This window comes from Durio zibethinus, chromosome 1 (assembly GCF_047325235.1).
Source record: "Durio zibethinus cultivar Kanyao isolate XHJ-2024 chromosome 1, ASM4732523v1, whole genome shotgun sequence".
NCBI lineage: Eukaryota > Viridiplantae > Streptophyta > Magnoliopsida > Malvales > Malvaceae > Durio > Durio zibethinus.
The window spans coordinates 34832720-34850171 of NC_143162.1; the positions used below are offsets into that span (position 1 = coordinate 34832720).

Here is a 17452-nt window from a genome sequence, read left to right on the forward strand (position 1 = left end):
TATTAAGAACTAAGACAGACGCAATTTCCACTAATTTCATATTGGGTTAGAGTATCAAATAAAATAATGTTATAATTTCTAATCTTAGCGGCTTTAACTCGGGGCCTGCTTGAGATCTTTCTAAATAGACCATTTCTTACAATTTTTGGATAACTATCATAATGAGCTAACCTGAAAATGAAACCATAACGCGGTTTTGCAATACTTAGTTCGAAGCTTCATATTTCCAATATATTTGGGCAAGTTGGAATTTTTTTTGAATTAAGTAATTTCCTTATCTTGTTTTGGATTAATGATAAAGTGGGGTTCTTAGGTTTGGAGGGGGTCAAACCCATACTCACACTTGGGAAATTATGAACCTTTGTAATGTGTGTTAATCAACCATATATCACAGTTGAAACTGGCTCTTGCTGCAGAAGTTGTCAATTCAAGCAAAAGAATGGAGTTATTTGTGCATCTTTTAGACCAAACACCACCAATATTGGAGGGTAAGCTCATTATAGACATGATGGCCTGGGGGCCTATCTTACACTTTCACTATGCATTTTATAAGCAAGAGGGACCTCAATTTTCTCGACTTTATTACGTATGAATTATATGTCAATGTAACTTTGCAACTTGGAATAGCTATAGTTATTTCCTTTTCTTTTAAAATGAGAAATCTTGCTTTTTCTCTGAAACCCAAGTGTTCTAGCTGAATCTTATTCAAACACTTGGCAATGCAAGTTGGGAACATTAGAATTTGGATTGATAAAGTGTAGACTATACCCACTTATCAGCTTAAAGTCCAATGGAACCAAAGCCTCTGCATACCTATGAAAATCTGGATAAGAAAGCACCTATCTGCAACCTGAAAGAACCACTAGAACCAGGATCAACATTTCATATTTAGGACTGTGTCTTTTCATAGTTCCAGGACCATTATCTTTTGATCAGTGCATGTCCGATGGCCCCCTTTTTTGGGATAGAGAAGTGTCTATGAGTAAATGCCACTTGTTTTTCCAACAAAAATGCAAATACTATAGTAAAGCTATAAGGAACAAAAAGTTCATTCACCATTACTACTAATTGACTCTTGAAATAAGCTTTACTTGCATATATCTTAATGGTTTCAATTAGACAGAAAAAAAAAGGAGTAATAATTGGACCCGGGCACGTGGATTTGTAATGGAAGAAGGTTTATTCGATCATGTGGAAACTTTCACTTTGGATTGTTCTGTTCTGCAGCTAAAACACCCAAAAAAAAAAAAAAAATTTGTTGTAAAGACTTTTTGCGACCCAGAAATGACCCTAGTCTTCTGTAAAATTGGTGACAGCCAACGTGAAGCCCATTAGAACTTGCCCCGTGGGTCACGCACCACTGCCTCATTGACATTCATGGACCATTTACCTTCTTCTTGCCCTCAATAATGTGGACCCGCTCTCACCCTCTCTTCCTTCCCCTCTGGTTCTATCCCAACTTCATTCATTTTCTAGGGCGTACAGATTATAGCTGAAACCCTGAAAGTTACATCTACCAAACCGATAGATTCGAGTTAACAGATATGGAATGGCTTTGCTTCAGTCTATAACTTAATTCTACAAACTTCCAAGTTCCAAGATTGACTTTACCAGACAAAGCTAAGCCAAGTCTTCCTTGGTCTGAACTTGCTTGTTTCCAAACCCTTTGGAAATTTTGAACACATGCATTAATGGATGGAACATTGAAGTCTTTACCAAGCTTTTTCCAAACCGTATTCTTTCACCCCTTAGAGAAAGAAAATAAAAGTAAATGTGAAAACGTACTCTGGTATATATGCGACAAAACATAACCATTTTTCTGCAATCATGCAGTAAAAATTTTGAAAATCTGTTGTTTTTATGTTTAAAAAGATAGGAGTATAGTCAGCTAAATTTATGTTCAGTGCAAAGATCAGGAACCCCGGTGAAGCACGAGCCACAAAGTCAAAAGTCGGACCAAGTTGTTTAAGACAGTAGTTTTTCAGCTTTAATAATTGACAGACCAATGCTGGTTTTTCTGACAAACTAATTTCATTTCAACATGTGCAACATGATCATTATCGTATTGATGAAATTATACAAATTTTCTTTTTTTTTTTCTAGACCTCCCAATCGTATAAATAATTAATGTTGATGGTAGACTTGATAGACTGAAAAAATCACAAGCCCCTGCAAACTGCCCCAATAACTGATTATAAGTTGGAAATTTGGAGTTAGATGAACAAGTAGTCAATTAATTGCTATATTCCCATTATTATGAGTATAAGGTTCGAACGAATCATCCCTTTTAAAATCAGAGATATGTTTTGGAACAGTTTTCTGACTATACAACTGGGACCTATATAATTATTGCAACTTGGAATTGGTTTTCCATAAACTCGTGAAAGGCATGGCATGGGAAGTAGTATTGGTCGACATATTTAAAGTTGATAAGTAATCTGGTCTTTTATACCGTGTTGGGGGGAAAGACTCTCACCGTATCATATTTGCGTTTTATGATTTGAATTCAATCGAAAATAAACATTTAACCAACATATTTGAAAACACCCTTTTGTTTTTCCACAATGTATAAAATAATGCTTATTCAAGTTGGAATTAGTCTCTTAATTAACTTTATCTCTTTAAACATTTTACACGAACTTGTTACTTTCTTTTTCTAACTTGATGATGATGTAATATTTTCATCTTTTATTTATTTTACCTTTAGACTATAGTGCAATATGTTGAAAGGATAACAAGTTAAAAAAAATAGAAGACACCCACCGCATCATAATTGCGTTTTATGACTGAACTCAATTGAAAATGAACACTTAATCAACAGATTTGAAAATACCTTTTTTTTCCACAATATATAGATTAATGCTTATTAAAGTTGGAATTAGTCTCTTATTTAACATTATCTCTTTAAACATTTTGCATCAACTTCTTACTTTCTTTTTCTAACTTGATGATGCAGTACGTTGAAAGGATAAAAAGTTAAAATTTTGTATGTGAACTTGGAAAATCAAGTAAAAATGTGCAAAAGTAGAATGCTGGCTACGTGAGCCGCAGCAGTGCATGTACATTATATATGAGGAATGATGTAGGTAAATATATATCATAAATTTCTCGCAGAGAAGTTGAAAAAGATGATGCCGTGATCTCTTTTACTTGCATTACATGTCCTCAACTATACTTTTATGGTAACCAGATTGCTGTGGCAGAACTATGGCCTAGCAAAACTTCTTGTAGTCAACAATCAACGGGAGCAAATAATTGACTTCTAGGGAGGCATGGTTCCTTGGCATGGCCATATCGCAGATACCCAAGATGAATGCTGTATACACTGCATAAGATACATGCATGCATGCATACATTTATAGCTTTACCGTGTTTTGCATGCATCATGCATGTACAATATTTATACATATGCACTTCGATATATAGCTGGTTCATATAGACAGGCAATAAACAAGATTAGCAAGCCTGTTAATGGATTGATACACCATTTTTGGACGAATTAAGTGCAAAAACTAAGCCAGTAAGAGAATAAGAAGAAGAAGAAGAGGGAATTTCTGAGAAAGTGTAAGTTTAAGTCCTATAAAATCACAATCTAGGTGGGAAAATTAAAGCTGAGGCTGCCTTAGAGGACACCAACACAGAAACAATGAAACTTAGGTCCCTTCGAAAATTGTCGTCTATTCTCTGGTAATATTAGACCATTGAACATAACTTTAGTCCTTTCACTCACTTATGAGGGAGACAAACTGCCGCTGAAGGCACGCTTTGTTCACCCAATTAGTCAAAGATTTTTAGTTGGGGTGACTTTGGTGGGAAAGTTCTAATTATTTGGTTTTTGTAAGGAGAAGCAAACAAAGAAGGGCCATCGATAAAATTGTCCTTATCTTTGGCATTTCACATGAGGGAACAGTCCAGGCCGTATTGAAAGTGATATCTATCTTTCTATTGCAGTACTGCTAGCTATATAACTTCAATTTTTCTGCATTCTTGGGATTCCTTTTTTAAGTACTCTTTTGTCTTTTACATTTACAGCTTGGAAATAAGCATCATTCAGATATATATGAATATAGGATAATTGTGAAGTCGGTATCAAGCATGAACGTACAGCTGAACTTAAGAAATCACTGCCATATTTCGTTTTCATTGCTTGGGATTTGGCCCGATCTTATATCAATAAAAAATTATCTGAGATACTCGACTATCAATCAAATATTATAAACTCACCCTTTCATACTCAGCTCAATGTCTAAGCAAAATAAAACGCTGAAGCTCTTCTGCTTTCAAAGAAATGGAATCAGCTTAAAGCAGGAAACGAGATTTTTATTGAGATAGGGAAAACAATTACTCAACCCTTCACTTGGAAACAATGGCAGCCACTTGAATATTGTAGGATTGAGATTGCAGTGTTTTAAAAGCATAAATTGACTGAAAACATGAAAATTTAAGCAAAAATAAGTCATCAAGAACATGTTTAATGACACTGACCCGATTTAGGTCTGGTACGGTTTCGACAATGATGGACAGGATAAGGGGAACATCATCACTGGGATATTGGTCTCGGTTTATATCAAATATCAGACATGCATCAAGGTCTTATTCCATCCGTAGCTAGGACCAATAATGGACCACCCGAGCAGACCTTTCTATCAGTTTCTAGGTAACTTTACAGAAGCCTCATTGGCACTAAGCAGTGAGCAGACAACAACCACAAGAAGTGAGGTGATATAGCTAGGGATAAAACATTCTTTGCTGCTCTAGACATGAAAGAAAATATTACAGTACCGGAAGCCCAACTGATAACTTGGGCCACATGTTGCAGTAATTGAAACAAAGGTAAAAATAAATTAGGAACACCTGTCTTTTCTTGTTGGTGGGGAAAAATCAATAGTTCTTCTAAATCTAAGTGGTTTGCAAGAACCATGAGTTACAATTATCAATGGAGCAAAAAAGGCTACCACGCATTTCAGCTAGCTTGTTGCAGCTAATACCAGAGAAATGTTGTGATTCAAAATAATATCAATTAAAGAATGCATCATATATATCGGATGGAATTCAAAAGTAGGCTAATGAAAGCCAAATAAATATTTTATACCAAAATTTAAACTATTCTACTAAACATTTAATCAGTTGCACTATGGAACTCCCTAACGATGAAGAAATTACTAAGTAAAGGAATCAGTGATATGACCTTAGGTGAAAATTTTGGCACCTGGGGCTATATGAGTTCTTTTCTGCGCCTGATTGAACTTTTTGGCTGCAACTTCATTTTCTTCTGAGCTAGTCTGGACAAAGTATCGTGCCCACCAAGACGAGCTCCTGATCAATTTAGCCTTTCGAAATCAAGAAATCACTTCAGCATGTCACATTACTAATGTAGAAGTCATGGAAAGCACAATCCACTAAATACCATTATGATTTAAATCTCGAAATTTGAGACTAGTTAACCATCTCAACCATTTGTTACTTATTACAAAAAACATGGATATAAGTACATGTTTTAATGTTCGGTAAAAAGAATGTTAAGATAACTCAAATTGCAGAAATCAAGCATTATTTAACTGCTTTCAACCCTTAACAAATATAAGATACATGGAAACTTTAATTGGGAAAAGCAACCTGTTACACTATAATAGTATTTGGTATGGAGTGATCTATCCATAGTAATTAGATTATTGTATTTGATAAGCATTCATAATCTTACGTAACAGTAATTTTGAATTTGAATGGTAATTTAATTCTCATATAAAATAATAAAAAACTTTTATTATTGGGAAGAAATAATATATAAAATTAATAATATTTAATATTACTTATTTAATATGTGAATTAAAATTTTAATTTTTCTTAAAATTGTAATTATTTTATATTATAATTTTTATATTTTCAAAGTAATATTCATCATAACAAGTTTAAAAATAATTGTATTTTTATTTTTTTAATATTTTATATATAATTTAATTTTTTTATTTTTCTTTTATTATGAATTTAATAGATTAGATTTATTTTCTAATTCAATTTTTTTTACATAATCTATATTATAAAAAATTAATTTACCTATCAATAAATATATTTATTAATTTAATAATTTATTATATTTTATTATAAAATATTACTAATATTTTACAAATTATTATCTTTAAACAATATTAAAATTATTAATTTGTGTAATTATTACAATATGCATAGTTATTTTCATACTTTTAAACAAAATAATATTTGATTTTTTGTAATATCTTTCACAAAGATTTTTAATTCATAAGAATTAATAATTGTTAACCAAATAAAATAATTTCAAATCACAAGTAATAAGATCACTTTGATAAGAAAATTACATCAGTGATTACATTATCATGGTGGTCTTACCAGAACTACCAAACTCTACCTATAAGTAGTACAATCTTTAAGGTTGTGAAAATTAACTAAAGGTCTCCACATTTTCCTAATTGCTGTTTTGGTTACAGAAAAAAACATGTTGTATACATTCACATACGTCTACAGAAGTCAAATTACATGGAAACAGGAATCTATCTCCAGAATTCTACATATTGGCACTTGCAACAGATAAATGAAAAATAATGTATGGTCCATACAGCAACGATGGAAAGGAGATGCTCTTCAGATTTAGTGTCGCACCTCTCAATAATAATTCAGCCTATAAGACTTAAAACTTTAAAACAAAAGATTACTTCAAACTAGCTGAAAAATGCTAAAGCCTCAAGAATATGCACCAAAGATACTCCTACATGCCCCAAATCGGGAGACAAAAGGTATCAAGACCAAGCTCCAAGTAAGAGGATTATTTTAACCTTACAGATTACATCAAATGTTCCTGGTTTCTGATATATTATCATAAAATGCTATTAACATCTATGCCAAAAGAACACATGATAATAGTGTTTTTATATTGTCATTCATTATATAACTTCTGCTGGGCTTAAACAAATTTCATTAAGAGTGAGTCAAAAGGAGAAATTGAACAACTGGTCAGCAAGAAAAACACAAAGAAATTGAAACACTCAATACCACTCACACCCAAGCAATGAACAAATCATGTCCCTCTGCATACCTGCTTAACCAACCCACAGCCAAACAATTCTTTCCCCTTAGATAGACTGGAATTTGACAGACTTTAAACCATTGACTAGATAGTCTATCTCATTGAAGTGCATTCAAAGTTTCAAGTCTGACAACTGACCATAGAAAGTTCTACTTGACAACATTCATTTAACAGGCCAGAGGCTATCCAACAAAAAAGGGTAGCGACAGTGTCCATGTTCCTGTTGATTGTCAAGGCTTAACAATTTATATCAAGCAGTAATAAAGGAACAAACTGATAGCCACTTACCGCCCTTCCATATTTTGACACCTCTGCAGCTTTAGCTTTCCTTCTGACCTAGTAAACCTATATTTGTAACAATCAGAGAGGTCCTTGGCATGTCAAAAGGTTCAAACTATTTCTTTGTTGTCACATATAGCAAATTAGCTACAGAAACACAGCTATAAAAGCTTAATGCATTCTTATATATAACGTAGAATGGACAATGTTCTATTAAAAGATGGACACAAAGAAGAAGATGGTGATGATTTGCATACAGCATATAAGAAAGAAGTAAAGGTTGGCAGTAGATCTAAACAAAGAATCAATGAGAAGTCCACCAATAGAAAATTGGCTAAATTTGGCAAAGAAGAAAAAAACGAAGTGGTTGAAACCATCAGCAAGCAAGCAAAGATCATTATGGGATAGGAAGGCACATATAACAGGAATCAGAATAAAACTAAAGCTTCTTTTACCTGTAAATATTACAACTCCATCAGCCAATACCCTTGCAAAATCTGGAAGTGTCTTGTTGAGATATCTTGGAGACAAGTAATCAATGCATCCGAAACAATTACAAGAGGGAAAGATTTCAGCCAGTATGGAAGAGGAAATTTGATGTCAGACAAACGCACAATGCCATTATGCACTAGTCATTTGCAGTTAGTATCAGCATACGGCTCCACACCAGCATGCAAAACTTTATGCATGCTATCACCATATGCTTTCTTCAAAATAGAAATTGCCCGCCGAACCTCAAATGTGCAAGAAAAATCACCTGCACATGAAGATCAAATCCTATCTTAAAACAAAATGTCACTTATCTAATAGTGTATCAAAAGGCACAAGGAAATGATGCCTCAGCTAAAACATATCATTAAGATTTCGCATCTATAAACAGATCCTTAGCAAATCTAACCAATTCTACTCGAGCAAGAAAACCCCAAATTACTAATTCATCTTTATAAAATATCAACAAATAAACGCAAAATGTCCTATGCATATAAATCCAAGATGCGCACTTTGTTTATACGCAATTCAAAGAAAATATGCAGCAATGCCGTGTGGTATAGCATAAAAATAAGCACCAATATCCTATTGTTAAGTACAATTAAAGAAATTTTTAAAGCAAAAAAGAAAAAATACCTTCAACTCTGGTAACAGGTTCCTTTACGCCTCCGGAAGGACCTATTTGCAAGAAAAAAAAAATGATTGAGCAGCTAGAAATGTGAAAGCTCATAATGGATCATTTATTACAGATTAAGTAATTAATCAAATCTTAATTGATGAGCTTAATAAAAAAAAAAAAACGAGCCGCCGTGAAAATACGCGACAATAAGCAATGCGCCCTGAAAATTAAAAAAAAATTAAAAAGACAAAATTTGTAGAATCATAAATAAATAAAAATGAATGATTTTAAAGGAAAATCATTATAACATAATTTGAATATGATTAATTAAATTAATTGAATCACATTTTGTGATTGTAGATCCGTAAGAAAGAATTAATGAAATGAATTATTATTAATTTCTAATAACATTCAAAAAAAAAAAAAAGAAAAGATGTGGGGTGAAAGGCAGGCGCGTGACGTCCGGATCCAACGGTTATGAATATTCCTCAACGGGAAAGCCAAGCCTTATAGTCTTATTTGGCCCAATATTAGTCCCATTAAATGAATGACACGTGTACAATGTTGGGGCATTAATCAGGTAATGTGTTATAGAATCAAATTCAAAGTCAGTGAAAGGTATAAATTTTCTGCAGAAAAATCACACATAAAAATAGCAGAAAAGAAAAAGAAAAGAAGAAACCCTAACCATGCGATTAGGTTTGGGATTGGGATTGAAATTGAATTGAAGCAAAGGGATTGTTGAAATTTCAGCATTCAGGTAAATTGGGGAATCGAAAGTAATGGGGGGTGAGGATGCTGACGGGGATAAAAGTAAGCAATGGTCGTCTCCAAACAGGGATTATAAAGGGAAACAGGAAGACCCCAAACTTTGGGGGATTTTCCTCTTTGGCTTAATTGGCGCCACTGCCACCACTTTCGCTGTAAGTTCTTCCAGTTCTTTTAAAGTTTCCGTCTTTTACGCATTTTAATTGATCGTTTTAGAATTTCATGTTTAGTAAGCTTTACTATTAGGGGCTTTTGTTTAAATTTGATTTCTCGGCCTTAAATAAAATTTAAGAAGAAAGTTTGGGGCTTTTTTTGGGGAATGGAAATAAATGATCTTAGCTTTTCTTGCAAGAATAAGTTTGTGTTCGTGGAAGCAGCTATTTGGTAGAGTTACCCATTTGATGGTAGTTGCAATCTGGCAGGTTAGTCAGCTGAGGAGGTCTGTTGATTGGATATATACTCAGGTATACGGAAAAGAAGTTCTTTCACGATTCAGCTCTCCATAATCCCCTATTATTATAGTTGAAATACGGACTTGTCCAGGGAAAATCTTTCCTTATATACTTCATCTTCAGTATCTTCATTGTTTTCTTTAAGGGAATGGTGGAAGAAAATATTTTTTTCTTAAAATATTCAATTGTTTTGTAATATTTTAATTTAAACCAGGATGGTGATTGAATTGCTTTTGTAACTACCAATTTAGATTCTTGGCTAGTTGTTTTTCTGAAAAAGAAATACTGTTAATAGGATGATATGCATTTTTCCAAAGTAAAGATAAAATGGATTTAAAGAGGAAGATTCACTTCTATGGGTCAGTCTGAAATCAAAATTATTGTTTTGATGCTGTGAGCGCTGCTATAATGTGCTAATAGTGTTGAAGGTCTTGATAACATTTTATCAGGCATAAATACATATGTTTTCCTGTGCTGATATTTTTAGATTTTAAGGATATGGTTTAGCTGTGCTATTTTTCACTACTGCCTTGTTGAGTTTTTTTATGGGTCTAGTATGTTGGTATCTTATAGATTAACTTGATATCATAATAAAGTATCATGCACAATGAGAAATGTCGATTTATGCCTCGAAACAGTTGAATAGAGGATTTCCTATTTCTCTTATGTATTCCCCAATCTTATAATGTGTACTTGCACCATGAAAGTTAGCCAGGTCACAATCATCACAGAGAGGAGGTTCTTTTCGAACATCCTTTCAGGGGGAAGCATGGAGGAGGTATAATCGTCGAATGCAAGAAGAGTATGAGGAAGAAATGGAGAGAGTGGTAAGTTTTTGGTTATGTTATAGCATTCTCTATATTTTACTGTCATACTCTTCCTATAGGTCTTGCAACATGGTTTAGAAGCATTAGTTTAGGTTGTTTTAAATGGCAATTTCTTATAGGCAATTATATATGATCTTTGAAGGAGGGATAAGTTGTAACATTTAGTATTTAATGATGGTGAAAACTTGTGTCTTGGGAATTTTTGAATCTCTGGGAGATATACCCCAGCTTCATGTTGCTATTTGTGCCACCATCAGAAAATCTATTGTGATTTGGTACATTGGTTAGAGAAAAGGTGAGTCAGTTGGAAGGATAGTCTAATGTGCAATAACACCAATCATGTTACTCTATTTTAGTACTTGCTATTCCTAGTCCGTAATATTTCCTAGCAATTTCAAAGGCTGGGGTTGGGGGTAGGTGGGGCGGGGCTGCTAGCACCCACCCCACAGCTTCAGCCCCGCTTATATTGATTGCTTATTTACTAGACCACTGTGATATCATCATATTGTTAATTAATTTCTGCTTCTCTTTATAGGAGCGAATAAGGCGCATGCAAAGTGTGTTTAACAGGGAGCGAAATAAATACAAAAGGAGCTATGAGAGCTGGAAGGAAAATGGACCCGGTGCTTATCATCAGCACTTCCAGCGAGATGATTGGTATTGGAAGGCAGAAGCATCTTACAGAGATCAAAGGACCAATTACAGGCCACCTCAAAGAGATAGCGCAAGCTATCCATTATCACATCACTACTCAGTTTTAGGTCTTGACAGGTAATGCTGCTGTAACATAGGCGTTAATATGTTCTCTTCCATCCTATTCTTATCAGCTTAGCCAAGAGCTCAACTGATAATTCAGCAATGATAAATTGATAATTGACATTTCATGACTTGCTTTTCTCCCCAGGGCCAGAACAAAACCATATACAGAAGATGAGATTAAGGTATACTTAATTATCTTTAAAATGCTTCTATATTGCTGCTGTTATTTTGAGGTATAATTTTTTTTTCATTTTTTAAAGTAATATTATAATAGTTATGTTTGTGATTGTGTTATTGGCTATATATCATAACATTTCGGGTGCATCTTGATCAAAAGTTGACTTGCTTTAACTTTTTCCAATATTTGATAACTAATTAGTGAAATTAAACCCGAGCTTGTCTTAGCCAGTTGATACCTCAATCTTCACAAGGTGGACAGATTGCAAATTTATGCTAATGGTCATCAAATTGCCATCTTGCTTTATTAATTAAGAATATTTTGTCAGACTAAGAAGTCTGAATGTCTTAAGTTTTTGGATGTTTGTTTTCAAGCACAATAATATTCACACAAATTCTTCTTGTAATACTCTCTGGATATGTGCTTGCATTTAAGTTGCCCGCATTCTATTCTTTGATATATTACATTGTGACTAAATCACATTTTTGTCGACACCCAAATCATATTCCCCTAGGTGGAACACTCCTGCAAAACCCTTGTTATAAATACTATTCATTTAAGGGTTAGTTTATTGCAATTTTTGCTGGCCTTTTGTCATTATTTCTTACTTGATGTATTGTCAGTTAGCAGTTAACGCTTACCTGTTTTATATGGATTGATATATCAATCAAAGAACGTAATTGAAAATCTGGGATTATTATAGTTTCTAGACGTTACTGGATTTTATGTCCTGCCTGTGATGATAAACTGATTACAATATCCTTCTGCAGACAGCATTCAGGGTGAAGGCAAAACAGTTCCACCCAGATCAGAACCAGGACAATAAAGGTGACATGTGTTGGGCAGTTATTACTGAAGTTATAATCCTAACAGCATTGCTTTGGATTGTTCATTTAAAGTTTTATTCCTTGTGCTTTATTTCAGAAGTTGCTGAGGCCAAATTTAAAGAGGTAATGTCCTCCTATGAAGCTATAAAAGAAGAAAGGAAGAACATGAGGGTATAAAAACCTGGCTAATTCTCTGAAAGATTTGGGAATGAAAGTCTAGAATAGGGATGTAGAAATTCAAAACCCTATACTTATACCTTTACTTTTCGGTTGGAGAGTTCACACTCATTGCTGCCGATCTTTTTTTTTTCCTTTGGAATTAACTGAGTTTATGCGGATGTTGTATCTCTAGGCTGTTACTGAGGGATGGATGATGATTTTTTGTTTTGCATGCATAATACAGTGGGGAATGGTAATGTATTTATAAGGGCATGATACCATGCTCCTAAATCCCTCAGTTGGAATTTCTTTGATTCATGCAGAGAGAAATCATGATTTTGTTTGTTTATATCTTTACTCCAAATTTCTCTGATGAAAGTATGTCAAATTTCTTGGTAATTTTATCATAAAACTGTGTTAGTACGAATTTAATATCAAGTCAATTTTAATTTCTTGAAGAAAATAGCATATTTCGTCATTATTATGGTTGAATCTGAGATGAAAGTCAATTTTAATCAGAGAATTCTTCGTTGTTGTTTTAACGAAGAGATGATCCAACGAGGCGATTGGGGTTGGCAAAGGCATAATGTTACTCATTCATTCACTGTCTTCTGCCCATCTTGTGCCCATGGAGTATTGACCAGCCACATGCTGCCAAATGGGATTGGCAACAAAGATCTTGTTCCGCTTCCCCATTAGCCAGAGAAAATGTTGCTGGCACCAGCCAAAAACAGAATATATCCGTTGAATTCAATTATTCAAATATTAAAAACATGCTTCAATGGAGTATATATATGATGACAGAGATCATAACTGCCCAACCCAAGTGGCTGAAATGGAAGTCGGGAATTCGAATTTCTCTTCCCCTACCTACCCCACAAAGAAAAATAACAAACACGTCTTATGACAGACAGATAATGAAACATGATAAATTAAATAAACAAATCATTGTATAAAACAGGAGCGTTTTCCTCATCCAAGATTCATTCCACCACTTTGGAAAAACATTATACACTTAGATCTCGGATTTTTACAGCCTAAAGAATGAGGTTCTTGGTTGACCAATTACCTTCCCCACAACTTGGAAAAGGTGGAAGACAAATGAGATTACAAACTAGTTTGACATCTGGATCTCAAAGAGGAGGAGCTCTGTAATATGCAGGAACAGTCACCGGGAAAAACATTTGCCTAACTCCTTCTGCTTTGATAATGGGGAAGATGATTCCTGATGCTCCCTGGCACCATATTTTATAAGTAACAAAATATTAATATAAACTGATGATGACAAATAAAATAATGGAGTTATCATATCAAGTAATGCCAAAAGACAAAATCAAAGAAAATGAAAGGGATAGGATCCACACCGAGATCAATCTAGCCCCAATCCAGATTCGCTTAGGTGAAGGGAAAGGTAACAGTAAACGACCAACACCATATATTGCCACAGCAAAGAAATGCAGAACCAAGCTCAAGGGGCGAGGGTTCAAACCGGAGAGCAAAGAGATAGGTCCTGTTGAGAATACACCACCAAGGCTTAGATAGTCGAAGCAAGCTTGACGCATTTCCTTCCTTGCTTGATCAGGTGAAGCACAGAACACCTTGTACAAGGCACCTGCCAAGGTATTGATAGTGGATGCCACAGGCTGCGAAACGTCACATCAAAATGAGTTCACTACAGTAATATGAAATTATATTATACCATAAAAAGGGAGAAAGTTTAGTTAAATTTTGAATTCAACATTTTGAAATCTGATTAGAGAATCTTGGCACATCAAAACCAGTAACGAATGGAAATCAGCTTATTAATATAGTTTACCTTACGCAAGGTGTAAAATGATTCAAGATATTTGCAGAGGGTAGGTGCATCATTGAGGTCATGCAGAGGCCTTAGTAGATCACGGAGGACAACAATGTCAGATAAAGCCACAGTCATTCCTCCGCCAGTTAATGGATGGCGCATGTTGAATGCATCACCCATTAATAGGGCTCCAGGAGTGGGATAAGGAGAGGCTGGCATGCTCCTGTTCGGCATTGTCCTAATATTTCCCTTATCAACCGCTGCTACAAATGAATCATAGATTTCTGGGGGAACCTATTGCATATGCAGCATATTGTCAATCCAAGAAATCATTAAATATAATAGATAAATCAAACATAAATTCAGATATCAAGAGTAAAGAAAAACTTCAATAAGGAGTTAAAATATGCAGAATTAAGAGCAGTTAAATACCTGAGGAGCCACGATGGTCTTCAGATAGTTTGCCATCTCCCCATTTGCAATAGAAGGAACCTTCTGACCAGGTACATCAACCAGACAGCGAACCTCTGTACTGCTAATAGGATAGAACAAAATAGGGGAAGGATCTGCTAGTATAACATGCCCATGATTTGAGTATGGAAGATGGCAATTCTCGAGGACCAATCCCACAAAACAAGAGGGTATATCTACCTGCAGGTTATAAATTAGGCCTTTTAAAATTTTAAAATTACTTGTTTATTTCAAACATTAAAAAAAGGGAACAAAAAAAAGATACTATGGGGAATTTACATTTTCTCGACCATCAAAACAAAAAGTTGATGGATCAACTCACCTTAGGGTTGCAAAGAGAGCGACGCAAGTTTGAAAAACAGCCATCACAAACAATGGTCAGAGGTGCAAATGCTGTCAATTCGTTGCCATCTTTAGTTTTGTACTGCACTCCTTTGATTGTCCCTTTTTCTTCAAGTAGAGAAATAACTGTCCCTTGTTCTAAACGTACACTGGTAAAAAAAAAAAGGGAAAAAACTATATAACTACCTTAATAGTGAATTATTATTTGTTACCATAACACTACCTTAGGCAGTTCAAATTTTCATAACATTGAAGCATCATTATAGGTCACTGTTTTTAAACACTACAAAGTTTGACCAATGAATATGAGGAACATAAAAAAAAATAATTGATTAGTGGAAAATACATACTTGGGAAGAGAAGCTGATTTCTTCCGCATCCTCTGAATGAAACGTCCATTGTGAAAGCTCCTACCAGATACATCTGAGTGGAACTTTTCTAAGGGATAAGAAAGTTGGGTATGTTTCCCATCCTTGAAAAGAGCATAACCAAATACCTGCTGAGCATCAATTTCCTCCACACAATCTGCAGTCAGGAAATAAAGAAGACTCATTGAACTCATTCTGTCATCTATGAAAGTAATCAAGGATAATTAATGCTTAAAATATCAACAAATTCATAACCAAACATGAACTTTAACCCCATGAACATCTCTAAATAATCAAACAATTCAATATTCACCTACCTTCAAGCCCCAACTCAATTAACTTGAGATAGCCCCCTGGTTGTAGCAATTCCCCAACAATACGGTCAGGCTCTGTCAAGTCTCTTTCAACCACATGTACTCGACGTCCATCCTGTGATTTATACCACATAATCAATTTACAGTAGTAATAACTTTCAATAAGAATAGTCACTATTTTATTAAAAAATGCTATTATCCGAAATGATTCTTAATTTACACATAAGCATCCCATTAAAACCTATAAAAGCAAGTTAAATCCTTGAAAAAAAAGGAAATGGATGCTAAATGTACATACATCAGTGAAAATTTTTTAAGAACAAAAACAATTCTAAGGGACCTAGTACACTTATGTGATTATTAATACACTTCTATCAATTAAATTGGATATCATCCATAAAAAGTTGTCATCAGAACAATGAACCGGCGCATAGGGAATATGAGCAGAGATTAATTTGGCTGGATGCCTAAATCCTTGAGTAAGGGCTAGAATTTGGTGGCTAAATCAGCATCCTCAAATGATAATAAGTTCAAAGATAATAAATACACGAGAGTGGGGACAGACAACTTGGAAAACCAATTGTAATATATATTTGTTATTACAGCAACAAAAAAAAAATGTCTACCTTGTCCAAGGCAATCTTCCTTTACAGCTCTAACACAAGATTATATTTAATTGACAGTGATTAATCATGTAGAAATCGAGGTCTACAAATTGCTAATAGCAACAGATGGTTCATTTTCTTTAAGTTCATTTCGGCAAAAGCCTCCAATTATGATTGGTATAAGTGGTAACTGGTAACCGGTAAGTAGGCCTTCTTTTAAAAAAAAAGAAAGTCACAGATATGAACCAATAGTGAAAATTTGTAAAAATGGTAAATACTGATTTGTAAATTTAAAGCTTGTAAATCACTCCTAGAATCCATGGCGGACAATTTCGTAAGTTTTTTTTCTTGAATAATGCGCATTTAAAAGTTGCATCATATTCTAACAGAGAAACATAAAAAATTAAAAGGATAGTAAAATTATATAAACAAATCTCGAAAGAAAATTAAAAAATTAAAAGGAAAAGGTGTATAGCGTTTTAAACAGCGGAAGGTTCCAGAAAGTGCAGGGCAAAAGAAAAAAAATCACCTCAACCTCTTCAAAAATGAAAGGAAAAAAATAGTGAAATGAAGAAATCTTTTACTAGTTCCTGATTGGCTACGGAGAAAAATGCAAAGAAAGTGGAGGAAAATGTAAAAAGCACCTTGCCGAGAGTGTGAGCGAGGGCGGAGCCAGCAACGCCAGCCCCAACGATGATGACATCAGCGTCGCTGCCGTCAGCGGATCTGCATCCTCCGTTACTCGTTGGGACGCTATTCACGGACTCAGTCACCGTGGCGGAGATTCCGTTCCCTTTCCGTCTCTTCAAAATGACACCGCACAACGCGACAAGCGCCATCAATGAGCACAAGACCCATCCCAACACGTAAGATTCCGCCATTTTTTCTCCTCCGAATGCCAAACCTTAAAAGAAACAAACGCTCCGCCCAAAAAACGATGACGTCGAGAGCGAGAGAAAGAGAAAGTCGAATCTCCCTCCCTCTCTCTGTTTGCGGTTTTGATTTCCTCAGTTGGTGTTTTTTTGTGCGTTTGTTTTGTCCTGGGGGAGGAGGGTAGTGCTTTGATTCATAAAGGCTTTTGGCCTCGCTTCGCTTGCTATATTTGTTTGTGTATTTGAAACGCTATGATAACCAGAGCAT

General features: G+C 34.6%; 2 protein-coding genes and 1 pseudogene across 4 annotated transcripts; 1 reads left to right on the top strand and 2 right to left on the bottom strand.

The window, feature by feature from the left end:
* Positions 1-4998: 4998 nt before the first annotated feature.
* On the bottom strand, positions 4999-8106 carry LOC111312524 (putative pectin methylesterase CGR3 pseudogene; annotated as a pseudogene). The gene is made up of 3 exons (XR_002692908.2): positions 7792-8106; positions 7346-7402; positions 4999-5330 (listed from the first exon to the last, which is right to left on the bottom strand). The product of XR_002692908.2 is annotated as a putative pectin methylesterase CGR3 pseudogene (transcript).
* A 947-nt stretch (positions 8107-9053) lies between these two features.
* On the top strand, positions 9054-12763 carry LOC111312523 (uncharacterized). 2 transcript variants are annotated; one of them, XM_022912865.2, is made up of 7 exons: positions 9055-9367; positions 9635-9676; positions 10372-10491; positions 11027-11262; positions 11396-11432; positions 12199-12256; positions 12353-12763. In XM_022912865.2, the coding sequence occupies exons 1-7, from the start codon at positions 9227-9229 to the stop codon at positions 12430-12432; spliced, it is 714 nt and encodes a 237-aa protein (XP_022768600.1). In that variant the 5' UTR covers positions 9055-9226; the 3' UTR covers positions 12433-12763. The 2 variants fall into 2 exon arrangements, with proteins under 2 accessions (XP_022768601.1, XP_022768600.1); XM_022912866.2 differs by lacking the exon at positions 9635-9676 and having other exon boundaries at positions 9054-9367.
* A 566-nt stretch (positions 12764-13329) lies between these two features.
* LOC111312522 (squalene monooxygenase SE1-like) lies at positions 13330-17452 on the bottom strand. The gene is made up of 8 exons (XM_022912864.2): positions 16957-17452; positions 15711-15822; positions 15376-15550; positions 15006-15174; positions 14645-14863; positions 14231-14506; positions 13779-14057; positions 13330-13649 (listed from the first exon to the last, which is right to left on the bottom strand). The coding sequence occupies exons 1-8, from the start codon at positions 17191-17193 to the stop codon at positions 13548-13550; spliced, it is 1569 nt and encodes a 522-aa protein (XP_022768599.1). The 5' UTR covers positions 17194-17452; the 3' UTR covers positions 13330-13547.

Excerpts from the sequence above, each read along its gene's own strand:
- LOC111312523 (XM_022912865.2), top strand. The coding sequence starts at position 9,227 with ATGGGGGGTGAGGATGCTGACGGGGATAAAAGTAAGCAATGGTCGTCT. Across the intron at positions 9,677-10,371 it reads TTGATTGGATATATACTCAG|TTAGCCAGGTCACAATCATC; the intron begins GTATACGGAAAA and ends GCACCATGAAAG. Across the intron at positions 11,433-12,198 it reads ATACAGAAGATGAGATTAAG|ACAGCATTCAGGGTGAAGGC; the intron begins GTATACTTAATT and ends ATCCTTCTGCAG.
- LOC111312522 (XM_022912864.2), bottom strand. The coding sequence starts at position 17,193 with ATGGCGGAATCTTACGTGTTGGGATGGGTCTTGTGCTCATTGATGGCG. Across the intron at positions 15,551-15,710 it reads AATTGAGTTGGGGCTTGAAG|ATTGTGTGGAGGAAATTGAT; the intron begins GTAGGTGAATAT and ends TCCTGACTGCAG. Across the intron at positions 15,175-15,375 it reads AAATCAGCTTCTCTTCCCAA|TGTACGTTTAGAACAAGGGA; the intron begins GTATGTATTTTC and ends TTTTTTTACCAG.